The sequence below is a fragment of the Cetorhinus maximus genome, chromosome 20 (assembly GCF_964194155.1).
Source record: "Cetorhinus maximus chromosome 20, sCetMax3.hap1.1, whole genome shotgun sequence".
Classification (NCBI taxonomy): Eukaryota; Metazoa; Chordata; class Chondrichthyes; order Lamniformes; family Cetorhinidae; genus Cetorhinus; species Cetorhinus maximus.
In genome coordinates, this window is record NC_135898.1 from 87,500,018 (window position 1) to 87,521,120 (window position 21,103).

Below are 21,103 nucleotides of genomic sequence, written 5' to 3' on the forward strand. Positions count from 1 at the left end.
AAATGTAAAAAATACACAGTGAAAAATATGTATGCCAACACTTGTAAAATATCAGTGGATCTTCCTTGTGGGTAGTTTGGGGTCTACAGTATGGCTCTGATGTTTAGCCTGTAGGGTGCAGCTGGCTTATATCTTTGAGGCCACTGTTCAGCTACTCCTTTGGAGCGATTACATAAATAGAAACAACCTGCAGCCAATTAGAAACAGCTGCTTTAAAATCCTTGATCTTTGCCCCTGGAGAGAGAACCCAAGTTATCAGGGTCAGAAAAAAAAACCCAGCAGCAAATAACTGGCTTTCTTTCTATATTTTTTTTTCACCGTTTGGAGAGGGATGCTTCAGGTGTGACAGGCAGGGCCCGGGGCGGGGGCGTGCAGACGGTGTCAAACACAGGGGCCCGACCAGGTAGACGCTTACATGTAGCACTTAGACTTAAGTCAACTAACCCTGACATTGTAGACGAGGAGTAATCTACAGGTGATGCAGGAAAATAGGTCAGGGGTAATCAGGTCAGCTTGTACTGTAGCAACATAGTCTCCCTTTTGAAGTTACACATTCTGTCCTTTTTTTATATAGTACTCGGATCTTATATTATTTGTTATTAAATAGCAAAAAAGTGGGGAAATAGAGATGCAAAATTGGTTGGAGCAAAGGTGTTTCTCTGTAGTACAGGCTGGGAGATGGACAAATGAGGAACTCCTATGTCACCACTAACAAGGCATTATAGCAGCGTAATATATTTACAGCGGCAGCTCCCGTTTTAAATGCGACATAGGAATTTATAACAGTAAAAACTGTGGGTACAGGAGGTAAGATTTTGTAGATGGAAATTGCTTATTTTTTATGTATTATAACAGTATAATTAAATCTTCTGATTTATGGACACTGGCCTTTTTAAGGGCACTTCCTTGTTTAGTTGTTATCAGTCAAGTTTCCGTTGGCCAAATTTGCAGAGCTACATTGACTCCCAATGCCCATCCATGCAAGTCATTCCCCGATCAACCAATGGAAGGAATAACCATGCGGCCCAGATTTTGCGTTAAGAATAATGGTGAGACCATCAGCACTCACCTTTATTATTGCGTAACTTGGACAGCAAGATGCGACGCTAAACGCGGAAATCAGAAGGGTGCCGTGTAATGCGCCTTGCTCCTCCACGAGTTGCACTACACTGGTATCTCGCCAATAGACTTGGTACCAAAACACATAAAGGACGTGGAGTTGCTGTGCTTACAGACTGAACATGCCTAGAAAAGTAAAAACTAATAATGCATTCAGGTTTAAGCGTTCTTTTTTAAACAGCGTGATGAGTCTTAATTATTACCAAAAATCTCTAACTTTACAAAAGTGTGGAGTCTCATTCTTTCAGAATTTAATTAATATTGCAGATTTAAAGTATAACTTTATTTTACTTTTTCTTCCTGTCTCTTTTAACTCTCTCTTAATCCCATCTTTCTTTCCCTCTATTCCGTTTTTGGTACATGATTTGACATTGACTTCAACATTCCAATACCTCCTAGTTTAAACTCTGCGGGGCTCAGTGAGGATTCTTAAATCTCATTGGTTGCAGACGGATGTGGTTACTTGCCCTGCTCACATATACCACAGGTCGTCTGCAGGGGGCATCACTGATAAGTCACCTCTGGCAACTGGAAGTTGCAGCTCAAAAGTCCATGAAAAGTCTGTGGGCAGTTGTAAGCTGGTGAACAGGAAACGCTCTTCCTTCATTGCTGAACACAAAATCCGAGCCAATGTCTCTCACTTTCCCAGAAGGAATAAACAGTTCGGACCAGGACTCCTATTTCACAGTTTTTACTACTGTTCCATTTTAAGGTATACAAGACCAGTCCAGACCAGTATTCTTATTTCCCAGTTTGTACTGTTTTTTCCTTCTGGGTTGTGGAAGAACTTTGCTTCTGCTTGGTTTTGCATTTTGATTACTGAGTTAATATTTGGAATTCACTATCAAAGGAACTATGTTCCCTCTGAGCAGTGCATATGCACACACATGTATAGGAGCACAGTTACCTTGTAGGCAGCCCACAAGTCATCCTCTTTAAGATACTACACTTGCACAGCCACACAAAATAATTGAAAGGTTCTGCACAGTTAAAGAAATAGGTTGTATACAACAACAAAAAAAGAGAGAACGTTGATGAGGAGTCACTAGAATGAGCTGTCCACTATGGCTCATTTGGGAGCACTCGCACCTCTGTAAGAAAGTTGCACAAAGCATGGTCTCCCCAATTAACAATGTGACAACAATCAGATAACCTGTTCATTAGTGATGTGGGTTAAGGGATAAATATTGGCTAGGACATCGGAGAGAACCACCCCCCCTCCCCAACGCCCCCCCGACCCCTTCAAAATTTGACCTTTCATGTCCACAGGAGAAAGCAGACATCATAAAGGCAAAATACTGTGGATGCTGGAAAACCAAAACAAAAACAAAAAATGCTGAAAAAACTCAGCAAATCTGACAGCATTTGTGGAGAGAAAGACAGAGTTAACAGTTTGAGTCTGTATGACTTCTTCAGAGCTAAAGGGAAGTAGAAATGTGGTCTGAGGAGAGACCAAACGCAGACTGGGTGACTGCTTTGCAGAACACCTTCAGTCTGTCTGCAAGCATGACCCAGACCTCTCTGTCGCTTGCCATTTCAACACTCCACCCTGCTCTCATGCCCACATGTCCGTCCTTGGCCTGCTGCAATGTTCCATTGAAGTCCAATGCAAACTGGAGGAACAGCACCTCATCTTCCGACTAGGCACTTTACTGCCTTCCGGACTTAACATCAAGTTCAACAAGTTCAGACCATGAACTTTCTCCTCCATCCCCATGCCTTTTGTATCCTTCTTTTTTCTATATTCATTTTTTAAAAATTTTTATTTATTTTTTTCCCACTTATTTTCATTATTTTTTAAATTTATTTCCATTTTTATTCATTGTTTGATCCCCAGCTTTCTCCAGAGTGCTTACCCTGGTCTGGCCATTATCACATGCTGCTTACCACTCTTAATGTCACCATTAGCACCTCCATTAGCCAGTACCGCCACTATTAACAACCCTTCGACCTTTTGTTTATGACATCTTTGCAATCTCTCCTTTGCCTCCACCTATCGCTGGCCTTCTATCCAGCTTCACCTGTTCCATCCCCCCCTTAAACAGTGTATATTTCACCACACTTCTACTTTCCTTTAGCTCTGAAGAAGAGTCATACGGACTCGAAACGTTAACTCTGTCTTTCTCTCCACAGATGCTGTCAGACCTGCTGAGTTTTACCAGTATTTTTTGTTTTTGTTGCGAAAACAGACAGGACCTCAGTTTAATGCTTCATCCCAAAATATAGCAATTCCGATAATGCAATGCTCTCTCCGTACTGCACTGTAGCGTAGCCTAGATTCTGTACTCAAATCTCTGAAGTCTTCTGATGCAGAGGTGAGAATGCTACCACTGAGCCAAGGCTGGCACAAGGGCAGAAACACAAACAGTGAAAAGAAATGTGCAGCAATTACAATATAAAAACACATCGTAACGTCATTACAACAGATTAGTTAAACTGCAATTAGTTTGCAGTGAAATCTGCAACATAATCACAGTCCTGAGTAAATGCCACTTTCAAGCTGAGAAATAAAGACTTGTGTCTATAACACATTCATGACCTCAGGATGTCCCAAAGCATCTTACAGCCAATTAAGTACTTTTGAAGCTGTTGTAATGTAGGATACATGGCAAGCACTTCACACACAACAAGCTCCCGCAAACAGCAGTGTGACAAGGAACAGATAATCTGTTTTTCAGTGATGTTGATTGAGGGATAGATATTGACCAGGAAATGAGGGAGAACACCCCTTGCTCTTCAACAACATAATGCCTTGGAATTTTTTACATCCACCTGAGCGGACAGATTGGGACCCGGGTTTAACCCCCCTCGATCTTGCTGATGCTAAAAAAGAGCTGCACTTAGATTGCAGTGTTTTAGAATAGAAGAGTGCAACAAACAGCACCAGTCAAGATCCAGAAAGGCAGTCTACTTGTCATGACAAATGAGGGCAGGTTCCAGGCTGAACTCCTGAAGGCACTCCCATTTAATTAATTTCAGGAGGAGTAACCAAATGTCTTTCAAGGAACTAGTTGTCTTGAGGGAACATCTTGCTTGGATGCGTAAATGATGACTCATCTGCCCAGCAAAATGTCCTGTGGCCATCAAAAAGGCAGCTCAAAGACGAACCTGAAAAGTTGGCCAAGTTTGGAGATGAGAGCTTAAGTTTGCAAACCGCAGCGGGTAGTGTCCGCCTCCTGTGCTGTGATGTTTATGATTCTGTAGAGAAATGGTTCAGAGTTGATCAGTCTCATTGAAGACCGATCCAGGGCCCAGAGAGCTGAATGACTGACTTCGGTGCTGTCATTTCCATGAACCTGGGAAGATTAGAATCTCCAGAAATGTTGATAGAGATGTAAGGAGAAGCCTTAGCTGCACTTCTATTTGTTTACAATAAAAAGCCTGCTGCTTCCTCTCTCTCTCTTTTCCCTCTTACACGTGTACGGGCAATTGCTCTACTTGTACTCCAGGTGGCCCTGTACTCGGAGGATCTACAGATGCATGAGTTGCTTTGGCCCAATCTAACGATTTACTTCCAGTAGGTCCTCTGGTTTAAATCTTAGGGGTAAATGGGAAGGCAGGTTGGATAATGGAGCAGAGAAGTTAAAACATCCAATTTGTAGCCCATCCCAAATTCTTGCTTATTACTTTTATTGACTGGAAACCTTTTAAGCGAATCAGAATGATAACTTGTTAAGGTTATGATCTGTCCGGGTAGTGCACAGGTTACTGTGTTTATCTAATATGTCTTTGTGTTAACATTTTAACACAGCCATTGAACGACTTATATTAAAACAATGCACAAAGGAATTTTATGCAAGCAGATTGACGAGGAGAAATGAAACCTAGGTGATATGCATAAACCAAAGTCATGGCAATAAGAGGTAAAGTTAAAAATCTATTATTGGGTCTGCTCAGATGCAAAGGGATCACATGTATTTCCATTCCTGTTGGGCCAGAGTTTTCTGTGCACCCAGAGTTTAACGTGCACCCTGTCATTAGTGTATGAATTGTGGTGAGAGAGATACCCGATTAGTTGCAATCCACCAAAAGCTGCTGAGCAATTTTCACCATTCCGCCCATAGCCTCACGAAAATGTCTGCTTGCCCCCAACCTTCCCATGAGCTTCAAGAAATTGCTGCATTTGCTACATTAATCGCCAACAAAACCCACCTCTTAAAGTTAGGGCTGGCACTTAAGAGCGTAAACACTGTTTTAGTTACGAGATTTATGTCCTACAATCCCACTCAACCTCTCTGGCTCATAAAAGGGAGCAATTGAAACTGTGGAGTCTCATTCCTGCAGGTATTAAATAATTCTTAGACCATTTGAAGATGTTTAAGTTTATTTTTTTAAATTATTTTTCTTACTTTTGCGTTCTGTCTCTTTTCGCTCCCTCTCCCTTCATCCAATATTTCCTTCTTTTTATTTCTCTTTCTGTATCTGATTTGAGTCTAATTCACCCGATTTCCATTTCTGTCATACCTCTGGTTCTTAAAACTCATTGGTTAAGGAGATAGACTGTTAGTCTCATTGGTCACAATTATTCCAGATTCCCTGTTGCTCTCGCCATGCTGTTACCAGCTCACACCTCTTACAAGTTATGGTGCAAAAAAGTTTTCAAACTGAGGAGTGAGAGAAATGTTTAACAGAGTCGAACTAAAGTCTAGGCTTTTATATTTCCTTTTGTTACTATTAAAATAATCACCCAAATCAAATAACTGGGAGACATCCATTGCTAGTGACTGAAATCCATTGGATGCGATACTAATTTATGAAGGAGTGTAAACTGGCACTGTGACCTCATTGTGTATTGATTGCTTGTCTCTATGCAGGTATTAAAGTCCCAAGTGGAGCCATTCTTAAATCAAGCGTACAAAGATCGGGCAGGTTGTACCACGGACTCTGCCCGGGAGGTGAGGTTGAATATCACCCTCATTATCAAGTCATTATCATATTGCTATCTGTGGAATCTTGCTGCACACAAATTGGCAGCTGTCTTTCCTGCATTACAATGATAACAACTCTTCAGAAGGTGGCTGTGTGTGTTGCCATGTGATGTGAAGGGCTCTATATGGATGCAAATTCCTTTCCTTCTGTACCTCACATCAACTGTTGAGAGTTTTCTTCTGACTGCAGGAGTCCACCTCCATGTCTGTCCTGTGCACGGCCTGGGAAAAGGGGAGAGAAGAAAACACATACAGCTTTAATCCACAGAGTGTAAAGTGACTCTGCTGTAATCAAAAACCAGATGCTGGATCAATGGGAGAATGACAGCTTTATGTACTTCTGTGTGTTTGTTATTCTCTCTCTCCCTGTGCCCTTAATCATTTAACTTCTGCGTATCACGAGCATTCAAAAAAAAAAGCAATGGTGAAAGGTGTGCTAGGGGCAATAGCGTAGTTTTAGTTTCCACCAGGTTAAAAAAAACCTGTAGAAATGTGTGGTGTGGATAACACGAAGCTAATTCTTGACTTTGCACCCAAGAATGTCAACTTGAAGATTAGACTTTGGAGAGGGAGCGTTGAAGGAGTAGAGTTATTGTCTGCCTGTAGCCTGATGCTGTGTGATTTTAATCCCTTTGCACCCCCTTAAGACAAAACCATTATGATTTGACAGTTACTGCCAGCAAGCTCATATTTCCTAAGTGACAGCTCCTTTTGGGATAAAAAAGGGGGCCAAGAAATTTTTCTGTGACATTGTTGGGTAAGAAAAAAGCCTTAATCTAATCTCAGTGGTCCGATGTTCTTTTATAACCTGTTAGCCTGCAGCGCAAGTCAAAAGCCTTTGATAAACCTTTATTCTCTCCCTCCCCTCTCATTTCATTTGGCGAATATAAAATAAGTTTGTGCGCCTTCGGAGCTGTGTCTATTGGGAGGACTGTCTGTGTCTCTGAAGGACTCAGTTCCATCATTTTACCCCACAGTGAATTCTTGTTCACTGTGTGATCCAGTCACAGAGAGTTTTATTTTGTTGAAACCGTTTCACTGTAAAAGGCAGTTGGAGTGTTGCTTTGATTGCCTCTTGAGCCTTGGTTCAATAAAAACCGTCCACAAAAACAGACTGGGCTATGGGGAAAGTTAAAAGTTTTAAAATCATAAAAGCATAGGACCTTACAGCAGAGAAGGAGGCCATTCTGCCCATTGTGCCAGTGCTGGCTCTTTGAAAGAGCAATTCAATTAGTTCCTCTCCACTAGCCTTGCAAACCTTCCCGTTTTAAGTCTATATCCAAATCCCCTTTGAAAGTTACTACTGAATCTGCTTCCACCCTCCTGTCAGGCAGTGTGTTCCAGATCACAAATTGCTGTGTAAAAATAATTCTCCTCAGTGGTACAACAGTGACTACACTTCACAGGAACACAGGAGTGTGGGACCGGGAGGAAGCCATTCAGCCCCTCCAGCCCGATCCACTGCAATTCAATTAGACTGTGGTTGATCTGCAACCTAACTTCATGTAACTTCAAATCCGTTGATGATGTTTATCTGATCGAATGTGTTTTTGTAACAAAGTAACTTTGCTGTTGCAGAGATAGTGCCAGTTTGTTGGGCTTCCATCTGATCTCTCCATTTCTCAGCATGAGGGTTGCTTCCCTTCAGGCTAAACATGTTACAGATCGGATCAGACAGGCAGTGAGTTAGTGTTTTTTGAGTGTAAGTCAGGATTTGCTGACAGAAAGAAAACCTATGAGGGTTCTCTGGTCACGGAAGAGAATGTCCAGTGCAAGGCAGTCCAGCGCCCTTGGTGGTTCCTTTAGATCTGTTTTTCCTCTCTAGATCTAAGTGCGATACTGAAGAGAAAGCAGGTGGGATGGAAAAGACCTCATGAGATTTTGCTTTGCACAAATTGGCTGCACTGTTAATTACAACAGTGATTACACTTCAAGAAGTACTTCATTGGCTGTAAAGTGCTTTGGGTAGGGTTGCCAACTGTGGTTAAATGTATTCCTCGAGGTATCATCACATGACTTGACCCCATACTCCTGCCATTAGTCAGCCAACACATCCATCATTGTGACGCACTGCCTTCCTATGCTAATTGGAAAGCAAAAAGACTCATTACCCAATTGAATGATGCGCGATTGTCGGCAAAACAGCCTTCCCCACCCCCTACCACCCTCCCCCGGCCCATTTTCAATATTTTTATATCTGGTAAACAAAAAGTTCAAAGAAGATGACAAAAAAAACCAATATTTTTTAACATCACAGAATTACACAGTGCAGAAGAGCCCTTCGGCCCATCGAGTCTGCACCTACACACGTGAGAAACACCTGACCTACCTACCTGATGATTTTCTCCAGGGTTGCACACAGCATTGTCCTGGAGATTGATCTTCAACTCCTGGAGACTCCAGATCATTCCTGGAGGGTTGGCAGCCCTAGCTTTGGGACATCCTGATGTCTTTTAATTCTTGTTTCATTGCCCACCATCCAGCTACCAGCATTGCTTTCTGCAGGCATACAAGAGAGATTCCAATTTCTTTCAAATCGATCCTGCCAAACACTCCCTGGAGTTGAAGTTCCCAATGCACACGTCATCACTCTTAACTTTGTTTACTAAAATTAAGAGAAACGGCAGAATGAAGTGACAGATGCCATTTTCACTTTTTAAAAATTTATTCATTCACGAGATGGTAAGGCCGAATTTATTGCCCATCCCTACTTGCCCTTGAAAAGGTAGAGTTGAGCTGCCATCTTGAACTGCTGCAGATCATGTGATGTAGGCACACACCCAATACTGTAGCCTCCTCCAGCCCTACCACCTTGCCAAAATACCTACATTCACCAATTCTGGCCTCTTGATCATCCTCGAATTTAGTTGCTCCATCATTGGTGGCCGTGCCTTCAGCTGCCTACATCCTAAGCTCTCTGGAATTGCTTCCCTAAACCTCTCTGCCTCTCTACCTTTAGCATAGTAAAGCATCCCAAGGCGCTTCATGGAAACGTTATCAAAAAAATTTGACGCCAAGCCACATTGGAGATATTAGGAGAGACGACCAAAAACTTAAGTCACAGAGGTAGATTTTAAGGAGCGTCTTATAGGAGGAAACCTTATTCCATAGTACATACAGCACAGAAACCGCCGAATAGGCCCAACTGACCAATGCTGATTTTTATGTTCCACCTGAGCCCTCTCTCATCCTACTTCATCTAACCCTATCTGAATATCCATCTATTCCTTTCTCCCACAAGTACTTATCCAGCTTCCCCTTAATCATCAAGACTGTTCTCCTCAACTACGCCCTGTGGTAGCATGGTAATGTTCTCACCGCTCTGAGTAAAGAGGTTTCTCTACAATTTTGCGGAAACTGTGATTGGCATGGTGTGGGCAACAGGGCATCTATGACATTGCTGAACAATGGCATCAACTAAGTACTCCTGAACCAATGAGGTTAAAGGATTGAGAAATAAACAGATATATTTCCAAGTCAGGAAGGTGAGTGGCTTGGAGGGGAAATTCCACGTGGCAATGTTCCCATCTATCTGCTGCCCTTGTCCTTCTGGATGGTAGTGGTTGTGGGTTTGGAAGGTGCTGTTGAAGGAGCCTTGGTGAGTTCCTGCAATGCATCTTGTAGATGGTACACACTGCCACTACTGTGCGTCGGTGGTGGAGGGAGTGAATGTCTGTGGATGGGGCGCAAATCAAGCGGGCTGTTTTGTCCTGGATGTTGTCAAGCTTCTTGAGTGTTGTGGGAGCTGCACTCATCCAGGCAATTGGAGAGTATTCCACCATACTCCTGACTTGTGCCTTGTAGGTGGTGGACAGGTTTTGGAGAGTCAGGAGTGAGCTTTTCGCCACAGGATTCTTAGTCTCTGACCTGCTCTTGTAGCCACAGTATTAATATGGTTAGTCCAGTTTGGTTTCCGGTCAATGGTGACCCCCCAGGATGTTGATAGTGGGGGATTCAGCAATGGTAATAACATTCAATTTCAAGGAGCAATGGTTAGATTCTCTCTTGTTGGAGATTGTCAGAGGAAGAACGGTAATGGAGAGTGAAATAGAGTGGGTGAATTTAATGTCAAAATAGGTACAGAAAGAGAAATAAAAAGGCAGAAAGAAAGATTTGATTAATGGAGAGAGAGAAAGATGGAAATGCATTTTTTAAATATAAAATTTGACATTTATTAAATCTCAATAACAATCACAACCTGAAAGAATGACACTCCACACTTTTAATTATTCTGTCATAATTGAATAGCTGCAGTGTGTGTAAGCTGAGAGATTTGGGTATGTGACTTCCACCAATGCTAAGGGGGAAAATGCTCCGCTGGTTGGAGTCATATCTAGCACAAAGAAAGGTGGTTGTGGTTGTTGGAGGTCAATCATCTCAGCTCCAGGACATCACTGCAGGAGTTCCTCAGGGTAGTGTCCTAGGCCCAGCTGCTTCATCAATGACCTTCCTTCCATCATAAGCTCAGAAGTGGGGATGTTCGCAATGATTACACAACGTTCAGCACCATTCATGACTCCTCAGATAGTGAAATGGTCCATGTCCAAATGCAGCAAGACCTGGAAAATATCCAGGCTTGGGCTGACAAGTAGCAAGTAACATTCATGCCTCACAAGTGCCAGACAATGACCATCTCTAAGAAGAGAGAATCTAACCCCTTGACATTCAATGGCATTACCATCGCTGAATCCCCCCACTATCAACATCCTGGGGGTTACCATTGACCAGAAACTGAACTGGACTAGCCATATAAATACTGTGGGTACAAGAGCAGGTCAGAGGCTAGAAATCCTGTGGCGAATAACTCACCTCCTGACTCCCCAAATGCTGTCCACCATTTAAAAGGTACAGGCCAGGAGTGTGATGGAATGCTCTCCACTTGCCTGGATGACCGCCACTCTAACAACACTCAAGAAGCTTGACACCATCAAAGACAAGCAGCCCACTTGATTGGCACCCCATCCACAAACATTCACTCCCCCCACCACCGACGCACAGTAGCAGCAGTGTGTTTACCATCTACAAATGCACTGCAGGAATTCACTAACGATCCTCAGACGGCTCCTTCCAAACCCACAACCGCTACTATCCAGAAGCACAAGGGCAGCACACAGATGGGAACGCCGCCACCTGGAATTTCCCCTCCATGCCGCTCACCATTCTGACTTGGACTGTTCCTTCTCTGTCGCTGGGCCAAAATCCTGGAATTCCCTCTCTAAGAGCACTGTGGGTGTAACTACACCACATGGACTGCAGCGGTTCAAGAAGGCAACTCACCACCACCTTCTCAAGGGCAATTAGGGATGGGCAATAAATGCTGGCCTAGCGAGTGACGCCCATATCCCATTAAAGAATTTTAAAAGGTGTACGAGGGTTGGGATGAAGCTATAATTGTTAGGTATGAGTTGTGGTTGATAGTGATTGCTAGTAGATGAGGGTATGGTTCTTTGAACAGTTTGTGAGACTTGTGTTGAAGTTTGTGGGATATGGCATTTGAAGACACATTCACTGACCTTGACCGCTCGCGTGAGGCCATTAAACACCTAGCGGCGCTGCAGCCAGCTTCTCTGGGCATTGGCAGCTATGGCTATCAGGCCCAACTGCCTTCGCAAAGTTTGTCTGGAAGGCCTCCTCATGCCCTGTGGACAGATGACATCTCTCGTCTTCTCCATTTCCTACACCATGGCCTCTAGTGCAGCGCTGGAAAGCCTTGGAGCTCTCTCTCTATCTTTTTTGTGCCTTTGCTGTGTCTTTCTCATGTAAAAAGCATTCTTAGAATGACTTGCAGCACCTGCTCAAGCCAAAGTGCGCCTCCTCTTTAAAAGGTGCAGGCTGGCTTTAAGTACTGAAGGCTCATTTCAACTCATGCTAGCTTCTCACAACTTGAGGTCCCCTGCTCAGGCGTGCAGCCAGTACAATCACTTCAGTTAGCAGGCAGTACAATGTTTGTATGTTGCCTGCATCAGAAGCAGTGGGCGGAGGGTAATCCCACATCACGTTCCCTCAGTCCGCTCTCAGGAGCTATCAAATTTCGCAGCCCCCAAATCTCTTAACTGCCACACACACACCCACATCTCACTTTTTGCAAACTATTAATAATTAAAATATTTGCAGTGAGAACTGAATTGGAGGCTAAACAAATCAGTAAAATGCTGCATTAGCAGCAACGTCAGTGGTTGAAGTTAATGCTTGGGTAAACTACATGTCAAAACAGCAGATAAACAGCAGCTGAAATGGATGTTCAGTGCTACATTACATTAGCAATCAGCCTCACTTATCACAGCAAATTGTGTGAAAAGTGTAGACTAAACAAGCCCCACGGGCACAAAATTGGGACAAATGTGAGAATGGCTCCTTGAAAATGCACAAACCTTTATCGCCAAGTACACTCAGACTCCATTCTTCTCCGAGCCGGGGATGTTTCTGAACTTCTGTTGATCTTCTAACAGAGAAAGAAATCTCAAGGAGCAGCCCTGCCAAGTTTTTATATACCAAAGAGACTCTCTTTGGTTGGTATAACAGGGTCAAGGTAATGAAGCAGAACGCAAGAGGGCCACAGTACACCACATTCCTTCCTGGGAACTCTCAAAACCCAATCCTATTCAAAATGAGGGCTTCTACAGTTTGTCAATAGCCACAGGAAATACATAGCACATCAGTCCACAGCTGGAAGGAGATCTGATGGTGGAAGTACCTGACACATAAAGATAGAGGCAGGATGATGATGAATGAATTGCTAAGAGACATCCTGGAGAAGATGGTGGTTAAGGCGAGGGAGGGGAAATCTGAACTAATGCTTTGAGGTATGCCAGAACAAGAGGCCACGGGTCGAAGGCCCTATTGGCCACATTAGGGCCAATCCCAAGGAACATTTCTTCACCTAGAAACTGATCAGCAGTGGAATTGGGTTGTCAAATTGCTGAGGGCCAAACACTGTATTTACTGACGAGACAGCCAGATGCTGTAAGGGGAGGTTTGGTATTCTGCAAGATGGATCATATTCCTCTTCATTTGGGCTGATTATGTTATCTTGTGACCTGTTCTTTTTTTCTACAGATGCTGACTGACCTGACCAGCTATGTATTTGCAGCATTTGTGGTCTTTATTTTTCACACCTTAACTGTGATAGATGGTTTATTGGCTGGGAGTTGGCAAAGTCTTGCAGGACACCGTGCGGTGTGTAGACTGTGGGAAATTGTCACCACATACTGTAGCATTGCCCACCTCTGCCCCTACTCAACATCCACTGAGATGGAAATTAGGCACCTGATCCACCAACATGGCACAGATGTGGTTAGAAGGCCCCTCCGTATGTCCAGCCATTCCTTATCTGAACAGATTCAATTGACTCCTTTCCTTTATGTAGGATCTGTGAGGTCTGAATCCATGGACATTACACAAACCAAGTCGGTCCTCCCTCTGTCGCCTGGCACCCATCCCAACCATTTTGCTCCTCCTCACCCGGACACCGTGGCCTGAATTTTTCAGTTGGGGCCTGGGAGTGGACTGGAAACGGACCCCTGACCACGATCAGCCCCTGACCACGATTTCATGCTAGCTGGCCAATTAACAGGGCCAGCCAGTGTGAAACACGTGCTGAGAAAGGCTCAGTGCTGTCGGTGGGGGTGGGAAGAGGGCGGGAACTGATGTCACCGTGGGTGCTGCTGAGCATTTCCAGAGAGTTCCCTGAGGGCATACAGCTGCCTCAGAGAGCTGCAGACCTGCACAGAATAAACCAAACAACAAAAATGCTGCACAATATGTCAATGCAGCACAATCAAGCACCTGAAAGCATACCACATAAAAAACAGTTTCCAGATATCTCTCTTTATTTTATTTCCCCCACGGAGATTTCATCCTGTCCTAGATCAAGATTTGAGCAAAAATGTGAGGGCCGCCTGGCTGATTGGCCCTTCCACCAATTGTAGAAGTGTGCAGGCTATGAAAAGTCGCTTTCAATTGCCTCCCTAATGGGCTTAATAGCCCGCTTAATTGTCGGCGGGCACGCTTCCGGCTGCCGCTTGCGCCCGCTGTTCAAGATATGGTGTGAATGCGCGATGACGCCGGGATGCTCGCCCAACATCATTTTGTGCTATTTCACGGCTGGACGGGTCGGGCACATGCTCGCCCGCGGGACATAAAATTCTGGCCTGTGATTCACCCGGTATTAGGATCATTAGGAATAGCTGCCTGAGCAAAGACCGATCTCAAGGTCCATTTAGTTCACTTTTTCCCCTGCTGGCAATTAAACGATACAATGTTAATGGAGTGGTTGACTGAACAGTGGTGTATGGCTGTGATTATTGGAGTTAGAAAGGGGGCCAGTTTGATCTGGGAAGAATGCATAAGAAATTAAGCATTATGAGGGAACAATTTGCCACATGCATTCTATGCAAGAGAAAGAGAAAAGTTGCATTTATATTGTTTCCTCAAGACGTTCCAAAGTTCTTTATAGTTGATGAATTATTATTTTAAGTGTTGTCACTGCTGTTATGTAGACAAGTGTGACAGCCAATCTGCTCAACAAGGCCCCACCAAATGAGGGAAGAAACAGTTTTAGGTGGTGTTGGTTGAGGGACGAACGTTTGCCAGAGAAATCTCCTGCTCTTATTCCAACAGTGCCGGGAATATTTTCTGTCTAGCTGATCAGACAGACAGAGTTTCAGTTTGATGCCTTGTCAGAGAGGATGTCACCTCTGAAAATGCCTCATCACGGTACTCGAGTGTCATTGCTCAAGCCTGTGCTTGGGCAGATAGATAGATAGATAGATAGGTTCTTGATTGGTAAGGGGATCAAAGGTTACGGGGAGAAGGCGGGAGAATGGGGTTGAGAAACTTATCAGCCATGATTGAATGGTGGAGCAGACTCGATGGGCCGAATGGCCTAATTTCTGCTCCTATGTCTTATGGTCTTATGGTCAGTACTTGCCATAGATAGCTGGCTGCTCTGTAGCTTGACCTTTATGGACCAGTTTGAGAAGACAGGAGCAACAATTGTGGTGACCAAGCTACTACAATAGGCAGTTAGTATAAAAGTTGTATGCGACCCTAAGCCTTTGGAGAACAGGCAGCCATTTGTTGAAATTTACTGAACCTTTGTTCTTTACTCCTGTTTTCCTATTCCCCCTCCAGGCAGTTCTTTCTATATCCTCAACTCCATGTAGAGCCACATGGCCTGGGCATCAACCAATCAATAACACCGTAGGCCATTTAACCCATAAAGTGAAATCATGATGAATCAATCTCGGGTGACATGAAATTCCGGTTATGTCAAAGGCGTCAACCACTCCCGTTGGCTGAATAGCAAATCCCATAGAACGACGCCAGTGATAAATCGAAATTCCACATTGGTAACTCCAGATTAGCTGAACTTTTCCAGAGCTAGAGCTAACGCCCAACATTTATCAGTGCAAAGCCCCAGCCTTTAATGAGGTCTGGACATTGGAGGTTGTCACCAAATTGATTAAAGAATTTTTCACACATGTGCGGCTTTACTGTGTTTCCACTTGGCATTTGAATCTGTCATTTATGACATGCACTGCATTTGTGGACATACTGGGTTACATTGACATGCCACCATGGGTATGGGGCCTTCTCGGCTATCGCGAATCTCCGCTTAACACAAAGATTTCTGGGTGCATCCCCTAGGATTTTACTCAGCCAGATTTTACTGAATATGGATGTTAAGAATACCGGTATAAGAAATTGGAACTGGAGTAGGCCATTCGGCACCTTGAGCCCTGCTCTGCAATTCAATAAGATGTTCTTCTACCTCAACCCCTTTTTCAACCCTATCTCCATATCCCTTGATTGCCTTAGTATTCAATAAACTATTGATGTCAGCCCTGAATATACCCATCAACTGAGCATCCATAGCCCTCTGGCCTAGAGAATTTCTAAGACTTGACACTTTCTGAGTGAAGAAATTTCTGCTCATTTCAGTCCTAAATGGATAACCCCTTCTCCCAATTTTAGACTCTCCACCAGGGGAAACTGCCCCTCAGCATCAGAATTTTATATTTCTCAATGAGATCACCTTTCATTCTTCTAAAGTCAAGAGAATATAGCCCATTCTTCTCAATCTCTCCTTATATAGCCAACCCTCTCACCCCAGTAATCAACTGTCATTGTACCCCTCTAAGATAAACAAATCCTTCCTTCAGTAATTAGACTAAAACTAAGGAGAACGAACCATTTGCTTCTATTTTGTTTTTCTCTGACTCTTTTCAGTGTTTTACCAGCAGATGGAACTTAAAACACTGCAGTAAAGACAGTTTAGGATGAAAGCTTGGCAGCTTTCTTCAGGCGTGCCATTTTGTTTTAGATTTGTGTCTTGGCCCTCTAGGTGGAGCAGACTGAATAGAGCCTGTCTGCTGTCTCCTCCAGGCCAGTTATCCAGTTATATTGAGGTTTCTCTTCTGTCCCAACACCCTGATCAACTCCAGTTCAACACCAACGAATCAGGGTGTCTGCAGGCGAGAAGCCCCCATTTTCTGCATCCCTCCAACTCTGACCACTTGTGGATTCTGCTCTCCCACCTCCCTCCTCCACCCCCCCGCAAGACTTCCTTAACCCCACCACTGGTGACCATGCCTTCAGCTATCTAAGCCCATAACTCTGTAATTCCCTCTCTAAAAGCCCCCCACCTCTCCACTTTTAAGATGCTCCTTAAAACCTACCTCTTTAACCAAGCTTTTGGTCTTCTGTTCTCATGGGCGAAATTTAATCCAGGTAGTCGGGTTCTCGCCTGCTGGCTGGAGAGCCAGTGGGAGCACCGTTTCGCCTCCTTGGGGAAGGCACCATATTAAGTGCCTATAAGTGACCACCATCGGGCTCTCCCCTGGATTAAAGTGGCAGATGGAATTTAACCCTGAAAGGTGTGAGGTGATACACTTTGGAAGGAGTAATTTGACAAGGAAGTATTCAATGAACGGCATGGCACTAGGAAGTTCTGAGGAACAAAGGGACCTTGGTGTGTGTGTCCATAGATCTCTGAAGGCAGAGGGGCATGTTAGTAGGGTGGTGAAAAAGGCATATGGGACACTTGCCTTTATCAATCGAGGCATAGATTACAAAAGTAGGGAGGTCATGTTAGAGTTGTATAGAACCTTGGTGAGGCCACAGCTGGAGTACTGTGTGCAGTTCTGGTCGCCACATTGTAGGAAGGATATGATTGCACTGGAGGGGGTGCAGAGGAGATTCACCAGGATGTTGCCTGGGATGAAACATTTAAGTTATGAAAAGAGGTTGGATAGACTTGGGTTGTTTTCGTTGGAGCAGAGAAGACTGAGGGGTGACCTGATCGAGGTGTACGAGATTGAGGGGCATGGACAAGGTGGATAGGGAGCAGCTGTAGCCCTTAGTTGAAGGGTCAGTCATAAGGGGGCATAGGTTCAAGGTGAGGGGCAGGAGGTTTAGGGGGGATGTGAGGAAAAATCTTTTTACCCAGAGGATGGTGACGGTCTGGAATGCGCTGCCTGGGAGGGTGGTGGAGGGGGGTTGCCTCACATCCTTTAAAAAGCACCTGGATGAGCACTTGGCACGTCATAACATTCAAGGCTATGGGCTAAGTGCTGGTAAATGGGATTAGGTAGGTAGGTCAGGTGTTTCTCACGTGTCGGCGCAGACTCGATGGGCCGAAGGGCCTCTTCTGCACTGTGAGATTCTGTGATTAAGGACACCAGAGGTGGAAATCCCACCACCTGAGCTGCCAGCCAATCAGCGGGAGCAGTGGCAACTGTTGGCAAATGCACCCACCAGCGGCCTAGGATCAATGAAGGACCCAAGGCCAAAGGTGAGTGAGGGCAGGATGGGGGGAGGGGGTCACAGGTGGGGGATCATGGCAGAGGGGGAGTGAAGGGGGGTCAGAAAAAGGGGCATGAGGTGGCTTATACTGAGTGCCTTTGAATGAGGAACCTCTCTCCCACCCCAGGAGCCCGGTCGGGTTTGCTTTGCGGACTTCCCACGTGGCACCTCCCCCACCTGAGATGATCACCCTTTTAAGAGCCTCAGTTAGAGTCCAGGCGGGAGGCTGTCCACGGGCCTTTCCGTACCCGTCTTAACCTAGCAGATATGGCAATGCGGCGGGGTTTCACCTGGTTAAATGCCCCACTGGCCTCCAAACTTGCTGCTAGGAGTGGCAGTAAATTCTGCCCAATGTCTCCTCCTTTGACTCAGTGTTAATTCTTGTTGGATTATGTTCCCATGGAGCACCTTGGACCATTTTACTATGTTAAAGGCAGTATATAAATGCAAGTTGTTGTTGTTTAAGTGGTTGTTCATAAACGACGTCTAGCTTTGCCAGGGTGTCTATTGACATCACTTTGTTAGCTAATGGGTTGAAGATGGGGCAGGACTTGTAGCTAACCGTCTAATTTATAATTAAAAATGTCTATTTATTGAGCAAATAGACTTGTATAAAGAGGCCCTGCGAACTACAGCAAACAGAACACATGGCTGAAACTACAGCAAAGTCTCCCGATAAAAGCAGGATTATTTCCCCAGCAAAATGTTTTGAGTGGCAAATAGTTGCATAATACAAAGTGATTATGTCTCTAGAAAAGTAGTGAGTGGAGGATAGTTACATAATGCAAATTCTGTGCATAGAATCAATCCCAGTCACATGCAGCAGTGCGATCTCCGGGCTTGAATGATGGGGAGTTACCCAATCATCATCCTTCTGGCTAGGAATAGTAGTGTTGCTACATGCAGCCACCTTCTGCTTGGTGAAATTCAGGTATGAAAGCTCAGCGCATTTTGCAATCCACTCCTCCTTGTGCTGCTTTTAGGGAGACATTAACATGATGCTTATTTTTAATAACACAGGGAGGAATCTAGTACCTGTGAACACAAGTGTTCATACCAGAACTCTGCCAATGGGAAAATATGTTTCAGCATGTCAGGAAAATAGGGAATAGCCAAACTGGATGCGAGCAGCCAGGCAAACCTGCTCCCCCAAAATAAAAAAGAAACACTTTGGACTGCTTTGTTAATGCTCGCCTAGCAGATCCACAGTGACTTCCAAGGCTGTAGTATCATTCTCCAGGAATGTTGGCTTGGGAAAATATAACAGGAGCTGTGAAAGACGAGCATTCAACCGATGGCAACGCGGGTGTAGGGAGAGAGAAAAAAAGTCTGTCAGAATTTCTAAACATCTTTCAGATACGGTCACCGATCACACACCTGTTGGGTCAAATTGTACATATTTTTGAAAGCAAAACTTGGCTTCTCCTCCAAATCCCATTTGCACAGAGTTGAAGGACCTCACACTGGAGGCCGCCAGAGTTTAAAACTGAACCTTAATTTTCCTTTACTGCAGGCATTTGAATATGAGGCTGTTTAGATTGAGGATTCCAGGCATTGTGGAGCCGCAAATGTTATTATGTAAAATGTCCTTTTCTTGCAAGGGAAGAAAAAACTTTTTGATGCTGCAGGTTAAACGCATTATACAGGCACCCTCCAAACAAATGGGTGGCAGCTGTGCTCCCAGGCCTGTGCTAATGCCTTGTTTAGAATTCCGGTAACTTTAACTGGCATGCTATGACCCCAGGAGTTGCACCTGTGACTGGGATAACTGGGTGAACCTTCAAAATGATTGTATTGGTGCGAAGCTTCACGTTGTATCTCATATTTAACTGGTCGCGCTCTGGGGGAAGATCTGGGCGGCCACTGTGCTCTAGTGGCATCACAAGCATAAAGAACGGACTCGGTTGATGGTTTTTGCTGAAGGGGACCGTGGCAAAATACAAGAAGATGTTCGCAAACTTGCAGAATGGGCGGGTGAATGGCAAATTAATTTTAATGTAGGTAAATGTGAGGTAACGCATTTTGGTAGGAGGAATAAGGAGGCGACATATTCCTTAGAAAATAAGTGGAAATTGGGTTTAAGAGAAAGGGATCTTAAGGCAACAGATTCACAAATCGTTCAAATTAGTGAGCAGGATTTTCGGGCCATCAGGCGGGCGTGGTGGGCGGCCGGGTAACAGCCCTCCGCCCGCGGTTTCACGCTGGCTGGCCAATGAACGGGCAGCCCAGCGTGAAACGCGCGCTGAAAGGCTCAGCGCTGCCTGGGCGGGGGCGGGGGGAGGGCGAGCGCTGAAGTCTGCACAGACACGGGGCAGTGAAAGCTCCCCAAAGGCACAGAGCTGCCTCAGGGAGCTGAAGAATTTTAAAATCAAAAATAAAGATTTGGAAATTCTGAAAAAAAATGTCCCCACTTAGGACTCACTCACATGAACATATACATAATAAAAATCATGTTAAAGTGTTTTAATTTTTTTGTTTAAATTAATGTTGGAAACCTCATCCCGCCCGTGGATGAGGTTTCCTCAAAAATGCAAAGGCCGCCTGGCCAATTCGCCCACCCGCCAACCATAAGGTTGGACGGGCAGCAAAAAATCCCCCTTAATTAATACTTTAATGACCTTAATAGGGCTCTTAATTGTCGCCGCGCGCCCACCAACCGAAATATCGCACGAGTGCGCAATGACGTCGGGACGCTCGCCCTACATCATTGCGCGCTATTTTATGCCCGATCAGATTGGGCGCGTGCCCGCCCGCGGGACATAGGATTCTGCCCAATGATTAGTTAGAGGTGGCAGCCTTCCATCTCATAAAGAGGATGGTTTGCGCCGTGGTAGTCAACCCTGTGTTAAGCATCGCTTGGTGTGGCTCAGGAACCCCACTCTGGCATGGCAGCCTCTGCTGCATTTGCTGCAGAGCAAGACAATGGGCTGAGAAGCTTCACTGGCCTCTGTTTCTCTGGGATTAACAAAGTCATAAAAATGCGAACAAATCATTGGGGTTCATATAGAACCTTGGTTAGACCACACTTTGAGTGTTGTGCCTCGTTCCAATCTCCATATTGCAAAAACAACATAGAGGTTGCAAAAAAAAGATTTACAAGGATGATGCCAGAATTGAACCACCAGCAAAGACTCAACAGGTTGGGGCACTTTCCTCCTGAAAACACAAGGGCTAGAGATGAAACGTCGGATCACAAGTAGGCCATTCAGCCCTTCGAGCTGCTTCTGCCATTCAATTAGATCATGGCTGAT

The 21,103-nt window shown here is 44.7% G+C and overlaps 1 protein-coding gene across 2 annotated transcripts in view; it reads left to right on the forward strand.

The window, feature by feature from the left end:
- Positions 1–21,103, forward strand: part of slc25a28 (solute carrier family 25 member 28) — a 138,496-nt gene that overhangs the window by 103,589 nt on the left and 13,804 nt on the right. For both annotated transcript variants that reach the window (XM_078565112.1, XM_078565113.1), the window contains exon 4: positions 5,934–6,014. In XM_078565112.1, the coding sequence (XP_078421238.1) occupies positions 5,934–6,014 (81 nt within the window). The remainder of the gene's footprint in view (positions 1–5,933; positions 6,015–21,103) is intronic.